Below are 24,640 nucleotides of genomic sequence, written 5' to 3' on the forward strand. Positions count from 1 at the left end.
ATCAAGGAGTTACCAGTCACACCCGCCGGGTAGTTTCTCACGAATCTAGATAATGGACTAAATATCATTACTCGATCGTTTACAATTCTATATTTTCCGACATATAATTTTTTTTAAACCTAACATGTTGCATATGTGTACTATATAATACATACTTAAGAAATAATATTGCAACTGAACAAAGTAATAAACTGCATGAAATATATAATATTTTGCAAATTCACTATTTACTTTGTACAATTCTTGCTCCTCTTTTTTGGCATGAATGCAGATAGGATATTATGTATTATGTTTTACAGAACCTTTTGGGGAATATTGAACATCGCTCTCATTAAAGAACTTTCCACTTATTTTTAAACTTATTACTGTGTTTGGCAATCTTTGAATTAGTTCCGATTTTCATAATTTGACGCTAATATTTGTTTTAATTAGGGGGTTGCATAAGAGCTGTTGTTGCCACAAAACAGTGGCACCTAATGCCAACCCTGTTTTCAGAAGTCCGCATTGGCTTTGTTAATAGTATTCGTTGTCTGAATGGACTTTTCATTTAATGATTTGAGTACGATCTTCACAATTTATTTTTCAATATAACGTGGTGAGAGCAAAAATTTCTTGACCGCAATGCATTTTCTAAGTAAAACTTAAGTAATGCTATACTAGTGATTCTTCAATGCTCAAAATGTTCTGCGAGAACAAGATTTGTTTAATTATATATTTAAAAGCAACTACATTAACTAAAAATAACTATCTATGAATGAAAAATGTAGATTATAATTGCAATTTACACTTATGCTAAGCAGCAATATATCTACTTTCCAAATTGTACATTTAATTAAGTAGTTCAGAAAAGCATGTTAGGTTAAAACCGAATTTTATATGTGAACTGTAGAGGTTGTCTACGGAATTTATTTAAAAAAATATCATAAAAGAAAATTCTGGGTCATCGTGACATTTTTAATCACCCACGTTTAGCAATTCAAAGGTCGTTAACATTGTTTAAAAAACAATGTTCACCAATGCAATCTTAATTATATTTTGTAGTTTGGTATTAATTGTCCGCTTAATGAGAAAAAGGAACCAGGACATACATTGTAAACCACACGTGTAAAACACGCATCTGCTGCCCTCATTAACATAATGACAATTCTTAAAAAAAATATTTTGCCCTGTTGTATACTGAAATGGAATGCATTTAATCTTTAATTAAGTTTTAACAAACTACTTTTTAATAATTAAATGATTTTCACTGTTATTTAAAAGTAACTATAAAGTATTCATTTATACTTTCAATAAAGGCCCAGTCTTTATTGAAATGAATTACATCCAATCTTCTATTCAGTATTTAACAAACTGCTTTTTAATGATACTTTGGAGGTTTATTTTAAACTAATATAAGTATTCAGTATTCAGTTAAACTTTAAATTAAAGCCTCGATTTCTATTGAAATGAATTACATCCAATCATTATAAAGTTTTTAACTAACTACTTCTTAATGATGAAATGATACTTTATTTTTTTTAAACTTAAGTAATCATTAAGTATTCAGTTGACTTTAAATTATAGTACATGTAATTTTAGAACAAAGGGCATATATATACACTTATTAGGATATGGGGAAAAAATCTTTGAAATGACGTCACTTACTTTTAGTTCCTTTTTATTATATATGAATATATTTATTCAGGAAGGGAAAGAAAACGAAACATTGAAATGAATTATTAAAAATGAAACATAAAAGACTCTTTTAATCAAGACTATGGAAAGTTTGAATATCGTGATGGGTATAACTTGGTACGACACACCAAAACACAAGAAACAACCGCAAATTGAATTTTAACAAATAATATGTAAAAATTAAGCATTTTTACTAAAAAGACACGAATGATAAGAGCAATTGCACAATTACTGGTTGATTTTGATTTTTGTTTTTATATTCTAACCAAAATGTAAGCAAAAAATAAAAAGCTGAATATAAGTATATTTTTCTACAATTATACAGAAAAAAGTCAAGTTCGGTAGAGTGATAAGTAAAAAAAAATATCGCTTTAATTATAATTACATTAAGGCAGTCTACCATTGTCAAACATTTGTCAAAGTATGATAATTAATAAAAGCGTCATTTTACCTTGTGGGTTAGTGTAAAAATAATTATGTTCAACTGGAAAAGGGTTATCTGTGTTACAATAGACGTGCGTTCAAGGATTGGAGGAAAGGTATGTGATTTTTCCCCTTTTCTAATGACCAAACATCTTCTTTTTTTTTAAATCAACAAATGAAAATTCATTTTTATTGCTTTATATTGCATTCTAATAACCTCTCTTTTTAAAAACAACGTTCCTAATTTTTTCTGAATTCTAAATGTCTGAATACAAGAAAACATGACAGAAAAGCATGTCCAATGCATGTCGATGTGAAGCCCGCCCAAAAATTTCGCTAACAGCTAGCAATTTACTTGGTTAATAATTAATAATAGGTAGTCTTAATTAATTGTGATTTTCATCGACTATGACCTAACTTTTTAAAATTAATTTATCATGAACAACAAAATACACAATTTCTTTAAGAAATATATAACAAAAATCTACCATGTTCTGAAAGACATTTCATATTTCTGATATGCTATGTAGCGTTCTTCGTCATATTGATTAATCTTTTTTTCACTGATAACAGGTCTATCACTCCTGACTGGTGTATAGGGAACAATAGTTACTGGTTTTGCACTAGACATTTCAGTAAAGTTTTGATTCTCCACTTTATACACAAAGTGACTCATCTCAGGGTAAGTATAAGTATTTATATCAATAAGTCAAAAGTAAAACGTTCTTCATACTAATTGTTAGGCCATTATTTACATACTGATTTATCCACGTATAATTTTTCGTTACTTCCCGATCATGACAGGGTGAATGTGACCGATTGACAGGAGGGGATGCTCACTTCTCCATGACACCTGATCCCACCTCTGATGTTTAAAAGGTCCGTGTTTGCTCTGCCTCCTTATCTGTACTGTTTAATTGACTTTTGAACTGGAATGCTGTTCATTATCTCCATAAATTTCATGAGTTTACAATACGATTCTTTTTTAATATTTCTGGCAGAAGATCTCGCCGTGCTCAAAGGTCATTAAGAGCCAAGTACAAGTTAAAATTAGTAGCCCTTCACCGGCAATTGGTTGGGTTTCAATATGAGTCAAATATTCTCCAAGGGACTTAAATTAAACTTACATTAGCGTATTCTTAAAAAGTTTTTCATTTGTAAAACGTGAATTTCCTTTTTTATATAATTACTAGGTCCAAAGAACCCTTTCAATTCTAGAGCCATGCATTCAGAAAATTGAATATTGAATATGTACAGTTTTATTCTTCGAAAAAAACAATGCCATTTTTGTTATTTCCAAATTGTTCTCTTAAAAAGTAAGGATTTCTTTTTATTGTTCAATCATTGTCTAAATTCTGCGTAATCGGTTGCTTTTAAGCTTTCAGTTAGTTCTTCCTGTAACTTAATTTGATACAAAAAATAATTTATTGATTGTGGTGAACAGAAATGGCTTGTTTTGCTTCTTGGAAAGATCATATAATTATTTTTCGTTAAAATGTATTCTAAGTGAATCTAAATGCAAAACCAAAATACATATATTTATGAAAGCAATAAAAAAGAAACTTCAAAAAAAGTCATCATAAAAAATGTTCTACTCCTCTATGAAACCACATTTACAAGTGTGAGTGATAGGTAATTGAATTAACAATTAGTTTTTGATATATGTCTATGAAATAATTCCTATATGTAGGTCCTTCGTTTTATTTCAAGAAAGGGTTCGTTTTCAAATTAGTTATGGAGACTTTGAATAACATTGTACCAGATTGATTCCAGAATGGCGAGTGAATAAAGTTATAGGCACTAGCTTGTCAAGATTTCACGTCATTCTTATTCGAAAATTGTTTTTATGAAATTTTATTTTTAATGAGTTTCCCTTTTATCATTCAAATAATCGTAAATTTGAGTAGCGCATCGGGTTTCGGGAACCGTTTAGTGGTGCAATCAGAATTCAGCATTTTTAATTACACGTACAAACGCTGGATGGTAGCAAAATTATCATATTTTTTCTGATTTCCTTGACTTTTTCAACAAAACGTGAGGTAAGGCTGTTTGTAAATTATTTTGTCTTTGTGGTGCATTTTATAAACACCTGCTTAAATTGTTTTTTTAAAGGACAAATAATATAACAAGAAAACTGTTGTCAAAAACATTGAAAATAACAATTTGAGTCATGTTTTAATGAATAAAATGAGCAGGTTTCACCACGTAGTTTTTAATTTTTCATTCAAAGTTTCACAATAATGGGATTTGAAGTGAAAATATTTGTTTAGATTAATAAGGATGATTGCAGAAAGATAGAATTTTGAAGGTTCAAAATTTCTTTCAAACCAATCTAGGCTCCCTTTGTTTGTTTGTATCATCTGTCCTTAAACTTATTTCTTGTTTATTTAATATTCGAACATTTCATTTAAAAACAATGCTTTAATATTGTCTATAGTTTAAATCGTCTGTCCTTTTTGTTATCTCAGAAACTAGATGTGGAATATTTCATATTGATATCCAAACGTTAAAGAATTCGGGCGAAGTTACTTTGGATTCGAGAGGAATCTGGGCGCACTTAAAAAGTTATACTACAATGATTCGTACAAATGATTCCTGCAAATTAAACACCAAAACCGACCATCCTCCGTGTAATTTTCCCAAACTATTTCAAAATCTGTCCAAAATGGGCTAAAATACGGTCAACTTGACGTAAAGCGTCAAATAATTAATTATTTTTCATTGACGCTTGGTTACTAGAATTTGTTACAATGCCCTTTTAAAAATACTAGGATCACGGTCCTTGTGACTTTAAAGAACCTTTTACATTGAGTTAGAACCTTCTTCTTTTAATGTTGTACAAAATACTTGTATGCTGTCAATATATACAATATCTTCCAAAATATGACAGAAATAGTTTATCCTTCTTTATAATTAAACAAATATATTATTTGTTACAAAAATATATTTAAAGAAAAAGAATATCCGCGTTATGAAACCCAGGGTCTTGTAACAAGCAATTAATTTAAGGAGGTAAATGTCAAAGTCCTATTTATAATCGTAATAACTATAAATTTTGGTTTTTGGTATTTACAAAAAATATGTCGTTGTACAAAATTAAACGTACAAGCTATTCTGAAATTTACAAAAATATCTTTTGACAAATTAGTATTAAAACCCACTGACAGTATAAAGAAAATTCCCGCCCATATTTAGTTTCAGAAATAAAAAATCTTTTTTAATAATTATAGTACGATTTTATACAGTTATAAAAAATATTTGATCAACATGACAGACTGTTTAAGAAAGGAAACAAAATTAAAAGTTTATCCTTTTAGTACCTGTACGTAGCAGTATGAAGGAATTCGATAATGTGTCATGTCGTTTTGAGTGGAAACATGCTTTTTTACGCTCAGTTTCAGATTTTGACAATTATAAACATTTGAAATGAACTTATAAGATAAAAAAGTCAAGAAACAGATTTTTTTAAAGTTCGAACATGAAAATTTTGCTTTGATCATTGACATTCCTTTGTTCCATATCCTTTTTACACTGGAGGTCATTCAGGTCATTAAATGCATTTGCTACAGAGAAATAAATCTAAGAGTTCATTTTTAAATCTTTGACGTTTCGCTTAATATCCTTTGCAAAATTTACCTTCGGTGACTGCATTAAACCAAAAAAAAATTCCTTTATATCCGCTTCATTTTAATAGGAAGATTTTCATATCATTTCAGAAAATGGCACAGAGAGTCTTTTGCGTTCTTTGTTTCTTCGTCATGGGAACATACGCTGCAGTATGGGAATGTGAACTTCCGGACCTGTTCAAAGAGTGCTATAACTTTTATTCTCGTGTTGCAAAAGTCCATACAACGCCTGCCTACGGCATTCACAGTCGGTGTATCAACTCGTATCTTTGGAAAACTTCATCGTCACGTTACCATTTACAATTAAGCCACGACAACATTAATTACATCAAGTCCCTTCAGCGGGAAATGAATATGAAGAGGCGTATGAATAGGTACACGAGGTATAAAAGACAAGCGGCAGCGCCACCTGCAGTTCGCAGAGAGATTCGAACCTTGAGTGACACAGAGAGACAGGCCTTCTTTGATGCCGTCAACACCTTGAAAAATGATGGGGTAAGTTATATTAACGAATCAAGCACTTTGGTATACCTTGTGCACCAATGGAACACTTAATATGAACAAGTGAGCACAGTTAAACAACTTGAAAGTTGATAGGGTAAGTTATTATAAGGAGTAAAGCATTTTGGTATACCTTGTACACCAAAGGAACACTTAAATATTAACAAGTGAGCACAATTCAACAACTTGAAAAATGATGAGGTAAGTTATTATAAAGAATTAATTAGCATTTTGGTATACCTTGTGCACCAACGGAACACTTAAATATGAACAAGTGAGCACAGTTCAACAACTCGAAAAATGATTGGGTAAGTTATAATTAGAAATAAAGCATTTTGCTATACCTTGTGCACCAATGGAACACTTAAATATGAACAAGTCAGCACAATTCAACAACTCGAAAAATGATGGGGTAAGTTATTATAAAGAATAAAGCATTTTTGTTATACCTTGCACACCAACAAAACACTTAGATATGAACAAGTTAGCACAGTTCATCAACTTGAAAATTGATGGGTAGATTATTATGAGGAATGCAGCATTTTGGCATACCTGGTTCACCAACAGAACACTTATATATGAACAAGTGAGCACAATTATACTTCATATTACGTATTCGTGCGACATAAGGCTACTACGTCCATTGTACAACTTTTGCAACATTTTTTTTTTTTTACATTTTTAGAGTGATTTACAGTATGAGCACCTAGAAATTAAAATATTCAAATAAATTTCTTTTCTTTGAAAATTATTGTTGTCTGTTTCATGTCTAACATAATTTTTTTTTATTTGAAGAGCTACGATGCATTGGCAAACATGCATATGGGCATCGTCATTGACTCGGGTCACGAGGGACCAGCATTTTTGGGATGGCACAGGGAATATTTAGTTGCGTAAGTATTCCGAGATTGATGATTCTTAATTTTTAAAATTTACAAGGTTCTTGGAAATTTATTGCAAAATTGCAAAGGAATACCTATTGTGCTCCCGAAGGATATATGTGGAGTTCTGTTCAGATCTTTATAATGATTGTATTTATCGTACTTGTCAGAATCTCCTGGTATGTGTTTATTTGTTGAAAAAAATGCTCGTCATCAATCTATCTGTTGACTTTCTTATCTAATCAAAATGTTGTTAGATTTGCAGAGAACTTGTTTTTGTAATTTAAAATAAAAACTTTTCGATACAGAAAAATTCATTCTTTAGATTTCAAATTGTTATTATCATTGAATGTGCAGTATGAGGTAAGGAAAGGTTAAAAGAACTTGTATTCAGTCTGTTTGTTCAATTTAAACATGACTGCTATTCAAAAATATAAAATATTTGCCTACCTTAAACTAAAAGGCTCCTCTTCTGGAAATTTCGTCTGATCTGAGCACAACTTTAGACTACAAATGAGATACATTATAATATTTTCATTGATTATTAAATGAGAACGTAAACTACAAGTATGTTCCTTGTCATACCACCAATTCCCGAATTTTTTAACAAATTTGGTTAGGAAATATAGACAAATTACAAAACCCTTTTATTTTTTTCAAAATTCAAAAGAAAATTGTGAAGATTTTCTTTAGTTTTCAAGCTTACTGATACTATATTTTGTTTCATGGAATGATTACCTTGTTTCTTTTTCCATTAGAATGTTGCTTTTAGTAATATATTTCGAGTAAAAAAAATTTAATACCAGTTCCCAAATGTTGATAATGACATTGCTCATTTGCTCAATAACATTTCGCAGGTTTGAGACGGCCTTAAGGCGTGTGAATCCCTCTGTTAGTCTGCCCTACTGGGACTCGACATTAGATTTCGTCATGGGGGAACCCGTCGAGACATCGTTCTTCTCTTCAGCTCTTGTCGGAAACGGGGACGGAATTGTTGTTAACGGACCTTTTTCCGATTGGCCAGCCAGACCGGATGGACAGAGACTAGAACGTGATATTGCAACCATTGGCTCCCTCTTCACACCAGAAGGTCTCGACTTGTTTCTCAACGATCCGAATATCAACAGAACAAGTCAAATCGTTCTAGGAACTGGGGTTGATTTAGCCAGTACTCTGGAAGGACAACACAACAACGTTCATAACTGGGTGGGTGGAACTATGTCAGGACTAGAGACAGCCGCTCATGATCCCGTCTTTTTCATGTTTCATGCTCACGTGGATTATATATGGGAAAGATTCAGGGAAAAGCAGGTTGCATTGGGATCGGCAAATCCAGAAACGGATTATCCTGTAATCAATAACACCTTGCATCTACCAGGTGTAACGATGGAAGGTTTTCCTGAGTTGACGAATCTGGATGGATATCGTAACTCCTACACTACAGACATATATACTTATGCCAATACCCCGGAATGTGCAAATGGCTGTGGCGGATCTCCTTTCCTTCGATGTGATCAATCTATCAATAGGTGTGTTGCCCTTACCGCAGCAGAAGTGGGTGCAACGGGCAACACAAATCAGAACCCTCCGATTGATTTTGGCGATTTTCAATTCCTTAACACTTTTAGTGATCCAAGAACACGTCTCGCGCGTTCGACGAGACATACTCGGAACAAAAGAGACAACCAATACATACAGCGATTACTTTCACAAACAGCAAATCTATCCAAAAAAGAGATTCCTAGTACAAATCTTCTGGAATTCAGCTACGAAAACAAGATCACAAAAGTAAGGGTACCGAAATCTGGTTCCCAAAAACTTCGAATTGAATCTTCAACACCAGTAATGGAGAGAGGAAGACAGAATTTATTCTCTATGGACGGCGTGGCAGATATCAGAAGATGGGCATATATTCCTGTAAAAATCGTCAATAAAAGAGATGTCTCCAGACATGCCTTTAAAAGCCCCCTCGTTGTTCGAGGACACTACATACCTGGTGCTGATCCTTATCATCCTCTGATCTACAGTGCACTTCGGCCATTCTTTTCTGTCTATAGACAGAAGGTAGCAACCTTCCCAACGTGCAAGGCTATGAATTCTGGGATAAAGAAGGTGTACATCCGGTCGGACGGTCTGAATTACGCCGGAAAATTTATTGATTATGGCGTAGTGGACGAGAGGCAACCGATGTCAGAAACCACTGCTTATGTAGCAGTGAAACATCCAAACTTAGGGCAAGGAAAAGCTATCATCACCGCTTATGACTCTTCTGGTAAAGTTTGTGAACCAAAATGTCTGGTACCAGGCTCATTCCCGCCATCGTATCGGTCTTGCGCAGGCGTCATTAACATTTCTAACCATCTTCCAAAAATGTATGCGGACGATTACGGTGAAGCGGTGAAGAGTCAGTGGAATTTTGTGTCTGATGACTGTCCTTCACAACAAAGTAGTCCCGTTCCCTTAATTTTTTATTGTGCGCCTACAGTGCAATGGCCTTGGAAAAATTGTTTACATGGTTAAATCTTTGACAATAATGAGGGACTGGAGTTATTATTATTTATCATTTTACTTTTACACTTTATAATAAAACTTTCAAAAAAATTAAGAATTGTGTTTCTTTTAATTCAAAATTTAAAATTTTTTTAAAATAATTTCAAAACTAGCAACTTTTGATCAACAGTGATTCAATATTGACTGTAGAAATCAGGAATATGAAGAGCCTTCAACTTGATGGAGTCTATAGACCGTTATTGAAACAGAACGGCGGCGTCATGTTCATTCTTCTTATGAATGAACACTGTATACAATGTAGAAAGCCTATCATTATTAACCGAACTAGAGGTCTGTCTGTTTTAAAATGTGTATGGATTGATAATGATTGGATCACATCATACCTATACATGTACTTGATTCCGAAATGTCTTATGTCCTTATAAAGATAAACTGCAGTGTCTTGTACGTTTTCCATTTCCAATCAGTTTTCATCATTAAAATATTTACCTCGGTATACTGATGTAAAGAAATTTTTTAATACACACTTAGAGTCTGTATAAATATGTTAAACTATATTCGTGAAGTGGTGCAATTCAGTGTACATTCTTAAAGGGGCATGGACACAGTTTCAACTCAAATTTCAAAATTTATTTTTCCATTTTTACAAATATTTAACAAGGGTCTTTCTAATGATTATCAAAAATTTGAATGTCAGTTGTCGAGATGCAGGAAAGATTTAGAGCTCCAAACATTTGTTATGTTAACAAGGCCTGTGTCATGTTTTTGTTTACATAGGTTAATATACTAATATATGTTCGTTCAGAGTAGATAATTTCAATAAAGAAGTTAGTTTTAAATACGATTCGACAGTTTCTATTGCTTTGCTGAATTTCATTCTGTCATAAATATATTTTCTATATGTAAAGAATAACAAGGCACGAGCCTTGTTTACCTTATGAAGAACTTTAAGTTCTGTATCTCATTTGTTAATCAACAAATGATGTTCAAATTTTTGCTAATCATCAGATGATGCCTTTGGTAGGAATTGTAAAAATTTAAAATTGGTTTTAAAAAATCAGTTGAAACTGTGTCCATGCCCCTTTAACAAACTTAGATTAAAAAACATTTTTATGCCCCAATAATCGAAGATTCAGGGGCGCATATTTTTGCCCTGTCCATCCGTCTGCCTGTTTGTTCTCAAAAACGTACTTTGCTCATAACTTTACAGTGGGTTGGGATATTGCTTTCATGTGTCACAGGTGCATTCCTTGTGACAAGACCTTTCTTTTGATACGACGAAATTTGACCTCTTAGCCTTATAGTTTGGTCCACTTTTAACAAAAAATTACCACACTTTAACTTTCTTTTCGCCATAATTTTTGAACAGTTCGTGTCATGGCTTTCATATTTCATATGTATATTCATTGAGACAAGACCTTTCTTGTAATAACAATAGGACTGAAAAGTACACTGATTAAGAGATATTAATAAAGTCTGAAGAAACAACGCTTATAATTTATTTCTCACAATTTTTATTCAAAAAGACAGAATAACAATACATGTAATTATATACTACTTAAACGTAAATAATTAAAAATAAACCCAGAATCCATAAGATGGAGAACACATTTGTGACGAAATCAAAACTTAACATTAAAAATATATAGACACTGCACCAGTAGAATCAAACAGATGTCCTTCTTGGTTCATGATATCCATTTCAGAAGATGTTTTCTGCTTTGACAACAATGAGTTACACTGTATCACATGTAGATTAAAACAAAAACAACAAAAGCAATATACAAATGTACTAACATTGCTGACTTACAACAATTGTAAAAAATAAATCACTTAACACAGAGAAACATTTGCCCCTGGTTTAATTTTTACCCTTATTGCCCTCTTTGCAAATGGGCAAATTTAAAACAAAGTGAAAACAAAGTAGACAGTTTAATCTCTTCAACACAACTGTGTCTGGGCACATTTAAATGATTCTGCTCAATTGCAAAAATGGTGTGAAAATTACAAACATAACCAAGAAATACAACTCTAAATGGCAAGTGTTTGCTTAGCAATACTGCACATAGTAAATGCATTACATTTATATAAATATCAGTTATACTTAAAAAGAATCTCTCCATCCTAACATATATAATTTATATGATGTCAATGTTTAAAACATTGTTTACATAGAAGCAATCAATATTAACATGTCCTTGTAAATCAGTTAGTGCTGAATGTTTCCATAGAATTCTACAATAATGAAAGTGCATGTATGACTGTGCATGAAAGATTGAATAGTTTACAATTTTTTTTAAAAACATTGCTTCTTAGTTGAAACTAATTTAATATTTCATTATATGAACTTTGAAAATAATGTCTTATAAAATACATTTAATTTTTACATTAATGACGTAATTTCAATATTGAATAATATTTACATTTCCAATAAATTTCCCCTATGATTCTTTACAAAATAAAATGCAGTATATTTTCTCATGAACTACATTAGGTATGTATCACGAATAAGCATGAATATCTCCATTGTTACGTCATAATACCGCTCTTGACGTCAAAAAATATAGTGCACACTGTTTTGTTTTAAAAATGTCAGTTGAACGGTGTAAATTTATGGCAAGTTATCAGAAAAATAATTTAAATATAAGAAATGAATTTAATTTTTTGAAGATTCATGAGGTATATGAACTACAACGCTTCATGCCGGCATATTTATCATGAAGTGCTAACGCGCTTCATGAAATATGCCGGTGTGAAGCGTCGTAGTTCATAACCTCATGAATCTTCAAAAATTAAATTCATTTCTTAAATAACTTTAATAATTTGATTTCAATATGAATGTTTTTTCACAAAGGTGCACTGTAGAAAAGATCTTCAAACTTCTCACTGTACATATTTTTTTTTCAACTTTAATGTTCTGCATTTTTCATAAAACAGGGCTTTGCATATAAGGTCAAGAGTATGTAGCAGTTCTGAACCTTCCTTTCACAAATGCACAAACTATCACTGTGAAGTTACAGTGTATTATTTCAATATAGTAATTTTGTAAAGTGTCACTTTTGGAACTCCCTCAATAGATTATCTAGGCTGTCCCAGGCAGTCTGTGTGTGGGTATCAGACAGACCAAGATCTGTCGTCTGTGTCTCAGTATTGGAGGAGTAGATCACGTCTGCTATGTCACTTCCTACTCCAATCTCATTCACCTGAGCGTTTGACTGAGTAGTCTGTGTCGAAGCATGGTCACTTTGACCACTTGTCTGTGTGTGGATGCTTGTCAAGGGAAAATCAAACATATTCAGGAAATTGTCTGTCTGAGTTGAAAGACTTTGATACAAGTCATCCTCCATTGTTTGGGTTTGGATACTGGTGAGAGAAAATTCATTCATGAAGCTGGAATCATCTGAAGTATCTAAAGACAGGTCAGGCAAAGTCTGTGTTTCAATATTGTTAAATGAAAAAGAGTTAAATGCTGGGTCTGTTGATGTCTGTGTTTCCATGTGGTTCATCCAGGAATCAATGATATCTAAGTCTGCTGTTTGTGTCTGAGTATCCATGGAAATTTCAGGTGGGAACATATCAATATCTGTGGCTGTGCTTTGTGTCTGAACTTGTGTCTCTGCCTGCCCTGGTCTCCCCAAATTATCACACTGTGAAAGAAGAAAACTCTCAAAATCTGCTTCAAATGTCTGTATTCCCATATCATTGACCCTGCTATTCAGATTTGATGAAATATCTGCCTCAGAAACTTGCTGAGAGATGGATTCAGTATTTACACTCGCTGATGGGACTTGGACCTTTTTCTCATTGGACATATTCAGACTTGATGTGACACCTGACTCAGGAATCTGAAGGGAGATGGGTTCAGTATTTACACATGTTGATGAGAAAATTCTCTCTTCACTTGATTCCCTTTGTTCTTCAATAACACTAAGTACTGGCCCAGTCTCCGCATCTGAGAATGAATGCTCTCCTGGGGTCGTAATTCTTGTTTTGTACTGAACTGTTGAATTTGAGATCTGATGATTTGTTTTTGAGCTACTGCCTGTTGCACTGGAAGATTTTTCATTTCTCCCCATTAATTTTTGTCCATTTTGAGAAACATTGTTTTTCTTTTGCAAGCTTTGTGTTCCCTCTTGTTCTTTAGTCTGTGACATTGTGTCAATTCGTATGAATTTTTCAGTTTGAGCTGCCTGTGTTGTTGAGCTCTTGCTGATGTCAACCAGTGTAAAATGTTTGAAATTATCCACTTGACACATGGAATCCATTTTGACAGCATTACTTTCCACTGATGTCTGAGCAATGGAGTCGGTCATAAATACATTTAACAGAGATTTTCTCCTTTTCTTTGTTTTGGATGGACCTTCGTTTTGTGTCTGAGTCTCTATAGTACATGTTCTTCCCTTGAAGCTTTGTCCCTTTAGTTGTGGCATCATCTGGGTCCCCACTGACTCCATCTGTATTGGAATGTCGGCTGATTCCATGGCTTTTTTCAGGATTATGTCTCCGGAAGTTTGGGTCTGAGCGACAGTGCCCAACTGCTTCTTTCTTTGAGGTTTAAAAGTTATTGCTGTCTGAATTCCAGTAGATGACCATGATTTTTCCAATAATGATGGAACATCTTCCCCTGATTCTAAATTCTTGTCTCCTATAGAAGCCTGTATTCCTTCAGACACTGATTCATTAAAATTCTCACTTTTCTCTGTAGTCTGGGATGAAAAATCCCCAAGTTGCTCTGAGTTTGCATCCTCTGTGCCAGTCTTTCCAGATGTGGTGACCTTTGAAACAGGAGGGGTTTGCTGTTGAACTTTTAATTTCACAGATGGTTTGGGTAAAATTGGCTTCATGGACAAAGATTTGGTGAGAATTTCTCTATCCACTGGTGTTTCGGGGGTAACTTCTACCAGAATCACTGGTATAGATGATAAGGGGGTCATCATGCCTACACCTGACGTCTGTGTGGAAATTGAGGTACCCTGATTGGCAGGAGACTTTTCATCCTTCTGTCCGTCCACTTTTTCCTCAGTTCTGTAAAATAGATATTTGATATCAAAATATCAAACATTGCATACTGAAACAAATGTTTAAATTTTTTAAAAGAATTTTTAAAATTTAATTATTTGTCAAGAGAGTTTGAAATGAATGATGTTAAAATTTCTGCATATGTACATTCTAATTGAAAAATGTGTTTCAAATTGACTTATTTTACTGGATGTGAAGTGTAAGAAGTCAAAAAACAGAACTTGTCTACTGACTGAAATTCTGGGGACTGAGTCCAAGTATTGGCAACAGGTGACTGAGCCCAAGTATTTGCAAGTAACATAATTGCAGAAATAATTTTCTAACAAGAGGCCCATGGGCCACATCTCTCACCTGAGCACAGTGGCTGGGAAAAAGTAGAAATTGGATTATTATTGAATAATTTATATGCAAAAGTAGTCCCATGACCAATCATGGCTTTGCTATTCTTGATAAGATGATTTTAAAAGAATTTTCCTATATATTTCTATGTAAAACTTTAGGGGGCCATTGTGGCCCTGCCCTACCCCCGGGGGTCATGATTTGAACAAATTTGAATCTACACTACCTGAGGATGCTTCCACATAAATATGATCAATTATGGCTTTATTATTCTTGAGAAGAAGATTTTTCAAGAATTTTCCTAGAAACATAGAAATACTGTAAACCAACTTTTATTCGCGTGCGAGAAATTATAGCGAAGTTCATGACAGCCTCGTTATCGCGAATATTTCTCGCCGCGAACCAGTACTTAAAGTCTCTCTGTCTATTTGAAACAGATCAAAATAGGCTCGATCGCGAAAATTAGTCATCTCTAACTAGTTTACTCCTGGTAAATCGCGAAATAAAGTCATCGCGAATAAAAGCTGGTTTATAGTACATAGAAATATCTAGGAAAATTCTTTTAAAATCATCTTATCAAGAATAGCAAAGCCATGATTTCTATGTAAAAATTTGGGTGGCCATTGTGGCCCTGCCCTACCCCCGGGGGTCATGATTTAAACAAACTTGAATTTACAATACCTGAGGATGCCTCCGTATAAATATGATCAATTATGGCTTTTTTTATTCTTGAGAAGAAGATTTTTAAAGAATTTTCCTATATATTTTTTTGTAAAACTTTGGGCGGCCATTGTGGCCCCACCCTACCCCTGGGGGTCATGATTTGAACAAACTTGAATCTACACTACCTGAGGATGTTTCCCCATAAGTTTCTTTTTTCCTAGCACAGCGGTTCTAAAGAAGAAGATTTTTAAAAGATACCACCAAATTTTCAATAATTCCCAATTATCTCCCCTTGAAATAGGGCGTGGCCCTTCATTTGAATAAACTTGAATCCCTTTCACCCAAGGATGTTTTGTGGCAAGTTTGGTTGAAATTGGCCCAGCGACGATGACGATGACGACAACAGACATCGGACAAATTGTGATCAGAAAAGCTCACTTGAGCCTTTGGCTAAGGTGAGCTAAAAAGTATTATTATTTTCTCAGAGTTAGAAAATCAATGAAAGGGTTGACAATTTTTATTAGGAATTAGTTCTGCATGTCTAGGTCACTAGATTATAATTATATTAATGTTGAGTTTCAAACACTGTCACTAGCAAAAACCTGGTATATCTCACGTTAAAGCACTAAATAAATTTCATGTTTTGTTCAATGTTCGTCAATTTGTGATGGATGGATTGCAAATTGACAAATCACCAATAATAGTTTGGTTCACAGTATTTTGAGTAAACAGTACAGAATTCTCTCTTCAACACTTACATCTTGGGAGGTTTAGGGGAACACCTGTGCCCTTTCCTTAGGCAGTGAGTCTGGAGAGCCTCTATGGTGGAGTATTCCGCCTCACAGTCTGTACATTTGTAGATCTGTCCACACCGTCCCTGATGAAGTCGCCTATCACGGTCCAGACCAAAGCTCAGGCGACACTTCTCACACCTGTATTTCTTCTCGGCATGAACTTTCATGAAGTGCTAAAGATCAATGAAATCTTTTAGGTAAGGGTTGCTTTTTTAGAGGGGGGGGGCATCTCTAGGCAAAGTTATATTTATAATTTATTTTTAACAATTCGAAGAGGGAGATATGAATATGAAGATTCAAATTTCAATTACTACTTGAAAAATTCACTTTTACTTAATCTTTACTAAATTTGTTATATTTGATAAACATGCCACCAGATTCACATGTGTGTGTGAAAGTCAGTCAATATATCAGATCTCAGTAGTTAAGTGGTTAGAGCACTGGCACAGTATGCCAGAGGCCCTGGATTTGAGTTCCGTTTGAGACTTGATCTTTGGACAGATTTTACATATATTTAATATAGCTTACTTGTCGTAGAAGCTTCAGACTGGTGAAATGTCTGTCTGCTGTTCCTTGGCCACTGTATTTACATGATAATACTGGACAAAAACATTGCAGAGAAGTGCAGGTTCCATGGTCTGAATTAGAATTTGTGACCTGCAAAATTTTATTTTCTTAATATTTAAGATTAAGATCTTTTAAAGATCTAACATAACTCCTTTTAATTATTATGTTCTAGTGCTTGATAAGTTATGAAAGATGTAATCATGTATGAATTTCTCTGTTAAAAGAGGATTTATAAATGCTTTTCTGATGCTATGGTAAATTATTTTAAAAACATGCAAATCTGTGTGTGATAAGTAAGAAGGAAATTTTATTTAAAGTTGTCATTTTGTACACTGCATAACAATTATTTAACATAACCTCTGTAGGGCTCTTAAACCGACTGTGATTATCTATTGATCTAACAACATCAACTTACAAATTAAAAATTTACCCATGAAACACAGGGGCCTATAGGCTTATTATAAAATCTATACCATGTATGCAGTAAAGATTGGCTATAATGAAGTCAAAGAAACCTTTGAAATTACTTCTCTATATCCTAATAAGGAATTCATTAAATTCATATAGTTGGGGATCCAAGATAACTTCTTATATCTATAAATTCGCAGTATTCGTGATTACACTAAACCAGTTTTACTGTATTTTATAATATAAATTCAAAAAAGACACAAATAAGTCATGACAAGCCCCTGTTCATGAAATGTTCATTAAGGAAGCTCTAAACACTGCACACAAAGAGTTCTATTTATAGTGTAGTTTTATCTCATTAGTGATCTGTGGCTGCCCTTAAAAGTAAGATAGAAAAAAATGGTTATTTACATAAATTACACATTTTGCAATAGATAAAAATATTCTTAGAATTATGTTAGAAAAAGTAAATTTATTTTCCCTATTTAAGTGATTTCTGCTCTCAAATAGTCTATTGTCTTTGAACATATTTTCTGAGGAATAAAAGGCAGGTAGCCTATGTTGAAAATTAACTTAATAGTCCCAATATACACTTCTTTACATGATATATTTTTCTCCAAGTCCAAAAAGCACTTTTTATTAGTGTTTCCTTAATCTTTTGAATTCAACCACAGGGGCATCTTATCCACTCTGTTCTCTACTTCACATATATAAAAATACACAAGGAAAGAATCAAAAGTAGAACACGATTTTTAAAAAAAAAGTCAAAAAAACAACTTACTTGAGAAAAGTTACACAAATCCGGGTGAGTTATCTTTTCTTGGGCAAAGAGTTTCACACTGTGCAGAAAGCTGGGGTTTTAGTTGGATAAAAGCTATTTTCAATGGATATATCTGGAATATTTTAGCCTGGATAAGTACTAGGACATTATTTGCGCTAGTTCCTTAAAGGATTTGTGTAACTTTTCTCAAGTAAGTTGTTTTTTTTACTTTTTTTTTAAAAATCGTGTGCTACTTTCGATTCTTCCCTTGTGTATTGTGTATTTTTATATATGTGATTTTCCAGCATTTTAGGGGTACTTTTTGTATAGCTGTGATTCAAAGGCTTGGGGTAAAAATTTTGAATGGAGTGGAGTGGAGTGGAGTCGTTTAAGTGGAGTGTGGAGTGGAGTCTGTATTATAACAATACAGGAAGTTTGAGAACAAAACAATTTCTTTTTCATACAATATCTCCCCTTCATTGTCGTTTTGGATTTGTGTACACTGTACCAAGAATGAAACAATTAAGAAACAAAAGAAGTCCATGCAATCAAAAACTAACGACCTTTAAATTTCAAACAGAGAATCACTTAGAAATGCTTTATATTTAAACACTATCTAAACTTAGCAAGACTGTTTGACCTTATTCGCCTATCCCAAAACAGGCAAACCTAGCAAGAGGTGTTGACAGCTTTAATATCAAACAGAGAAAGAGCACTGCACTGCAGAACTGATGACAGCAATTTAATGAGAAAGGCACATTTTTTTTTCATTTTTAATACTATTAAAGTGCAAGACAGCCCCTTTGTTGGAAAAAAAAGGTCACATTTTTTTTGTATCTCTTTAGTTTAACAATCTTCCTTTTCTGGTTAAAGTAGAGGACATGCTACAGAATAGAGTGTTTTGTTGTTGGTACTGATAAATACATATCAGCCATTGGATCTGTTGAAGTTTAATAATTGACCAGGATTAATTACTAGACTTAAAATAAATATAATTACCGGAATTGAAAACCTTAAAAAGTAAAACATTTATTGAAATGAGCTAAACAACTTGTGTGTTTTTTTTTTTTTTTTTTTTTCATTTTAAAGTAAACATTGTGCATTTTAAACGATGACACACAATTAACTTTAAATAAAATTATTTTACCCTTGTTTTGTGAAAAGGGAGCTGTTTTATACCTAAAATTAGTTTCACCAATATTTGATCAAGCTTGTTTTATAAATGTGACTCATAACAAAATTAATACATATGATAAGTAATGTCCCCACCCTAAAACAAGTGCTTTCCTTTTATTTTGCTGATCAATGTATAACATGTAGTCTATCAACCAGTATATATGAGGCAATTATTTATTATTGATGAAAACATTTTGACAGAATTCATTGGGACTTTAAAAGAATGTTTATCCCTATAGCGATATGTGATGAAATGTATTTGGTTACTTCTGATCATAAAGATGTGTTGTAAACTAAGTTATCTATATCTTATTGATCAATTATTATATATACTGTAGTTGGAGGGGCAGATATAGTAACACATTTGTTTGTTTTAGTTTGTGTAAGTTAACAGGTGACATCATTTAGATTTTTTTGCTGACAAAAGCAACATACCACTTAATTCAGTTCTTTTTCAAGCAAATTTTTATTTACAATCAACAACTGAGTAAGCATTTCAAGCGCAGTAATTAAATCTGTCAACACTTCTCGCCTGTTGGAATGGGAGTGCATATGGGTCACTTGGTCTCTGTTACTCAAAACAAAAAGTTATTCCCATTGATGTGTTGACATTTGAAGGTTATATCCCCCCATTTTCTCATTCATCTACAATATATATGAACTATTATTGTAACATTCTCTCAATGATCACAGACAGCTATAGCTTGGGCCTTTGGAATTGAAAAGGAAAGGAGGGATTGTGTTCGATTACCTGAGTAATTTTTTGAATTCCATAGCTCTACATCTACTATATAGTAACGTTCTGTAGTGTTTCCTACAATTTACCAATACCTGCTAACCTCTACGCCCAAAAGCAGAGTTGCAAATTTACACAAAATGAGAAATAACAAACAATTAAATAAGATAGTTTTACTTTTAAAAAATAATTTAGATAGAGATTGAAAGCTACCGCATTATATAATACAAGTAAAATAAAATTAAATTGATTTGAATGTAATGATTTTTTGACAAATCATTGAATATTTTGTACAATGTAGCAAACCATAAAATTTTAAGAACAACATAAAGTTGACAACATCCTGCTTGAACTAGTCATCTTTTTAAAAATAAAATTGAATAACAAATACATTTCAGCACATCGCTATTGGGATAAACTTTCTTTTAAATTCTCCATTGACTGCATGTTATATATATTGACCAGCAAAATACAACGAAAGCACTTTTTTCCCCATTACTTATGATATGTATAATTTTTGTTCTGGTCACATTATAAAATAAGCTTGATCAAATATTGGTGAAACTAATTTTGTGACTAATTGTATGTTGTTTTACATCCCTCTCAAGAATTTAAACTCATATTTAGACCCCATCACCTGCGGATGGAGATTGAGCTGTAATTTTTGTCCTATACTCGCACTATACTTGATCATTGAGCAGTGAAGGGTATTTTTCGTGCTAGTAACTACTGCGACACAGTACAATGGATATTGATGTTTGCGTTCTCATCTGAAAGACCGGTCTCTATTTAGTCCCACAGTGGAATTCAAACCCATAATGTAAGGATCAGCTCCTTACTGCGCGACACAGAGCAGACACTCCAATCACTGTGCCACGCAGGTGACAAAACTAATTATAAGAATAAAGTATCACAAGTTCCTCTTCAAGAAACAAAGGTTTAAAATTTGAAAAATAAGTAATGCATCATCGTTTAAAATGTGTTTCAAAAATCAGACATAGCAACACCAGTTTCTCAGCAAACATTTAAAAAAAATTTATCCATTTTATGTTTCACAGCTGTATGATATGTATTTGTCAGTCGAGTCTATTAACACCTATATTCTGAAGCATGTCTCCTAAAAGGGATATAAGCGTGTAAATATTTAGATATATATGTTTATATACAAAGATAGAGATACAGAAAAAGAAATTGTGACCTTCAAATTCCAACAAAGAGGATATCTTTAATAATGAAACCTATTTTTTAAAAATATGTGCCTTTATAATTATGTAGTTGTCATCAGTTCTGCAGTGCAGTGCTCTTTCTCTGTTTGATATTAAAGCTGTCAACACCTCTTGCTAGGTTGGCCTGTTTGGGATTGGCGAATAAGGTCAAAAAGTCTTGCTAAGTTTAGATAGTGTTTATATATTACGTAGTAAAGCATTTCTAGGTGATTCTCTGTTTGACATTTAAAGGTCGTTAGGTTTTGATTGCATGGACTTCTTTTGTTTCTTGTTTCATTCTTGGTACAGTGTACACAAATCCCAAACGACAATGAAGGGGAGATATTGTATGCAAAAGAAATTGTTTTGTTCTCAAACTTCCTGTATTTTTATAATACAGACTCCACTCCACGACTCCACTCCATGACTCCACGACTCCACTCCACTCCACTCCACTCAGCTTTTTACCCCAAGCCGTGATTCAACTGTCAGTGGTGTGATGTCGTCGTTGTGAATGTTTCTAGTTAAAAATACGAGTTCAGCAAACTGTATGAGATTCAAGAGAGTGGCATTTACTTGACCAAAGATAAAAGTTGTTTTCCATACCTTGTTGTTAAGCACCACATTGTGCACGTTTCTCAAATGTGATGGAACAAAACCGATTCCTCTCAATGTGGCTGTACAAGACGGCAGAGGGCAATCGTATCTAGCCTTTTCATTTTCTAATTCTTCTACATTTGGTCGAATAATGATTTCTTTTATCATGTGTGTAGAATTTTCATGATTCACCATTTTATTTGAAGTTGAATTACTGTGGTAAACAAACCAAGCCTCGGCTCAGGCTCAGGATTTATCACCGGAAATGCAACTGCCTACATAGTAGTGCAAAGCTTCTACGGTAAATACTATTATTCCGGAAAAGTCCATCGATGAGGACAAATGTGCAAACTTTTTGATTTTGTTGTTTATATCAAGAAGCACAAACCAAACAAACATATAGTGAAATAGTGAACTGAAGATAAGTGTTTGCACTTTGTGATTAAGGATCTTTTATACAATGCATAATCAGTGACATTTTCATATATTATGCACTATATACATGAAAGAGAAGTAAACAGTAGTTAGAGTGATCTGCCTTAGTCCCTTAGATCTTTTAAAATATTTCATCATACAGAAGATTAATTGAAAAACTTTATTCGCGTTTATTTTTCTAATCTGAGTAAGCAATAGTCATTTTTTTTCTCCGGGAGTCAGGCACCTGAGAAGGATTCTATTAACAGATTAAGGAGGCTCAAGGGGGGGGGGGGGGTCAACAAATTATTGTAATTTATAACAAATTAACCACCAGATATAACTTTTGAATTTTTAGATATGATATCTTAAGTTGTCAACTATCATTTGACAAAGATAAATTTCATACATTTTAGTTTATGATTATTTTTGTATGTCTTTATATGGAGATCTTTTAAAGGAGATCAAAATTAGTTTTAAAATGGCCACGACCACCAGCCCCCTTGATCTTGTTAAACATATATTTATTGACACATTTAAAAATCTGATATCTTAATAACTACAATCTGTTCATTTTTTTTCGAAATTATTACAGGTATGTATACCAAACTGAGCAAAATATGTCCAGAGAGTTAACATTTCAGCCGTCTTATGGACAAAGTTAAGTCATGTATCGTAAATACTTTTTTACTTTGTTATATATTTCACCTTATTTGTTTCGCCCTAGATTGAACAGATCTTTGAAATCGTGTTAATATACTTTCATAATGTTCTTTTAAATAAGGCACCGTGGTTTTAAGGAGAGGATTTTTTTTTTATTTGCTAGCATCTGCCCAGTTATAAATCACAACGAGATTCAGGATGAAATTCATTTTCTCCTTGTATGTCCTCATCTTAATGTACAAAGACTTGAACTCATAAATATTTGTAAAATTAAATGTAAAAATTTTCAGTCTCTATCTTATGATAATCAATTTTATTGGCTCATGACTAATGAAGACCCAGACATCCTTAGATCACTTGCTGGATTCCTTAGTAATTTACCTTAATTGAAGATAATTTGTGATAAGCATAAAAAAATTATATACCTCTTTCCCAGTTTCTTGCCTTTAACTATATATATATATATGTATAAATTATATATATTTGTATGTAACTTACAATACGATACATGTATGTATATTCAGTATATCTCTTTTATTACATTTTTACCCATGAAATACTGTAATTTATTCATTGAATAAAAATGATATCCTGTCACAGTATGAAAGGATATCAAAATGATATCCTGTCACAGTGTGACGAATATCAGAAGTGCGGGAAAACTCTCAATATCCCTTCCCATAACGAAGATTGCTGTAAAAAAAATATTCCTTGACTTAATATAAATAGATGGAAATAAATAAACCATTCTGACAGCGAATAAAACTGTCAAATTACCAAAAATATGTTGCTAAATCCATGTTTACAGTGTTTTCACCTCACTTAGCTATGACGTCTCAACCGCTCATTCTATGACGTCACGAGCCTATGACTGTATTACAAAAAGACTGAGGCAAAGGAAAAATCAAAGATTTCTTCTTTTTTTTAATGTAATAAACAGAAAATTCAATGTTTTGTAGTTGAATATGAAATTTATTTCACTCGTGATACAGGATTTTTTGATATTTTCACTCGTGCTTCGCACTCGTGAAAATATCAAAAATCCTGTCCCACTCGTGAAATAAATTCCACATTCAACTACAAAACATTGAATATCCTCTATATATACTTTTTTTGGGTTTTTTTAAACAATTGCTCTTTATTTGTAATATCATCATCATGCTTGTTCTATCATTTGGATCCTCCTCCTTCTATTTGTAAATCTTTTTGCTCCTCCGGGGGCCCAAATTGGATTAATAAAACCTTGTATCTTGTATCTTGTAAATCAAATAACTTTCTCTGTACCATATGCACGATTCAGGCACGTATCTAGCATAAGCCCCCCCCCCCCTCAAATCATTTTTTCAGGCATAACTTTTTTCTAAAGATGAAATATGTGGGGATAATTTTTAACGTACAGTATTCGAGCTCAAAAGTCCATTAAACCTTAATGTCTCTGATTAAACATACAAAACAGGAGCGGAGAAAGCACGGACCTCTAAAACATCAGAGGTAGGATCAGGTACCAATATGGGGATATGAGCATCCCCTGCCGAGCGGTCTTGCATCATCAACTGTGACTTGTTTGTCAATAACTTACCTCGTTTTAGAAAGTGTTCATTGAAAACCGCCCCCACTTTTTGCTGCAGATAAGGGTAATGTTGTATGTTTGAGTAAAAAACATTGGTACTAAAAAAGTTCAAA

General features: G+C 33.0%; 2 protein-coding genes across 3 annotated transcripts; one reads left to right on the plus strand and one right to left on the minus strand.

The window, feature by feature from the left end:
• The first annotated feature begins 2,033 nt into the window (after positions 1 to 2,033).
• LOC134234442 (uncharacterized) lies at positions 2,034 to 9,707 on the plus strand. 2 transcript variants are annotated; one of them, XM_062716503.1, is made up of 5 exons: positions 2,034 to 2,213; positions 2,671 to 2,779; positions 5,814 to 6,218; positions 7,020 to 7,117; positions 7,963 to 9,707. In XM_062716503.1, the coding sequence occupies exons 3-5, from the start codon at positions 5,817 to 5,819 to the stop codon at positions 9,623 to 9,625; spliced, it is 2,163 nt and encodes a 720-aa protein (XP_062572487.1). In that variant the 5' UTR covers positions 2,034 to 2,213; positions 2,671 to 2,779; positions 5,814 to 5,816; the 3' UTR covers positions 9,626 to 9,707. The 2 variants fall into 2 exon arrangements, with proteins under 2 accessions (XP_062572487.1, XP_062572494.1); XM_062716510.1 differs by lacking the exons at positions 2,034 to 2,213; positions 2,671 to 2,779 and adding an exon at positions 4,116 to 4,136.
• Positions 9,708 to 12,004: 2,297 nt separating this feature from the next.
• LOC134234459 (ATM interactor-like) lies at positions 12,005 to 22,119 on the minus strand. Its single transcript, XM_062716515.1, has 4 exons — positions 21,890 to 22,119; positions 16,960 to 17,088; positions 16,396 to 16,604; positions 12,005 to 14,641 (listed from the first exon to the last, which is right to left on the minus strand). The coding sequence occupies exons 1-4, from the start codon at positions 22,073 to 22,075 to the stop codon at positions 12,670 to 12,672; spliced, it is 2,496 nt and encodes an 831-aa protein (XP_062572499.1). The 5' UTR covers positions 22,076 to 22,119; the 3' UTR covers positions 12,005 to 12,669.
• Positions 22,120 to 24,640: the final 2,521 nt, after the last annotated feature.

Source organism: Saccostrea cucullata, unplaced genomic scaffold, assembly GCF_032062105.1.
Source record: "Saccostrea cucullata isolate Sc308-1 unplaced genomic scaffold, CSIRO_AGI_Scuc_v1 ctg1159, whole genome shotgun sequence".
Lineage (NCBI taxonomy): Eukaryota > Metazoa > Mollusca > Bivalvia > Ostreida > Ostreidae > Saccostrea > Saccostrea cuccullata.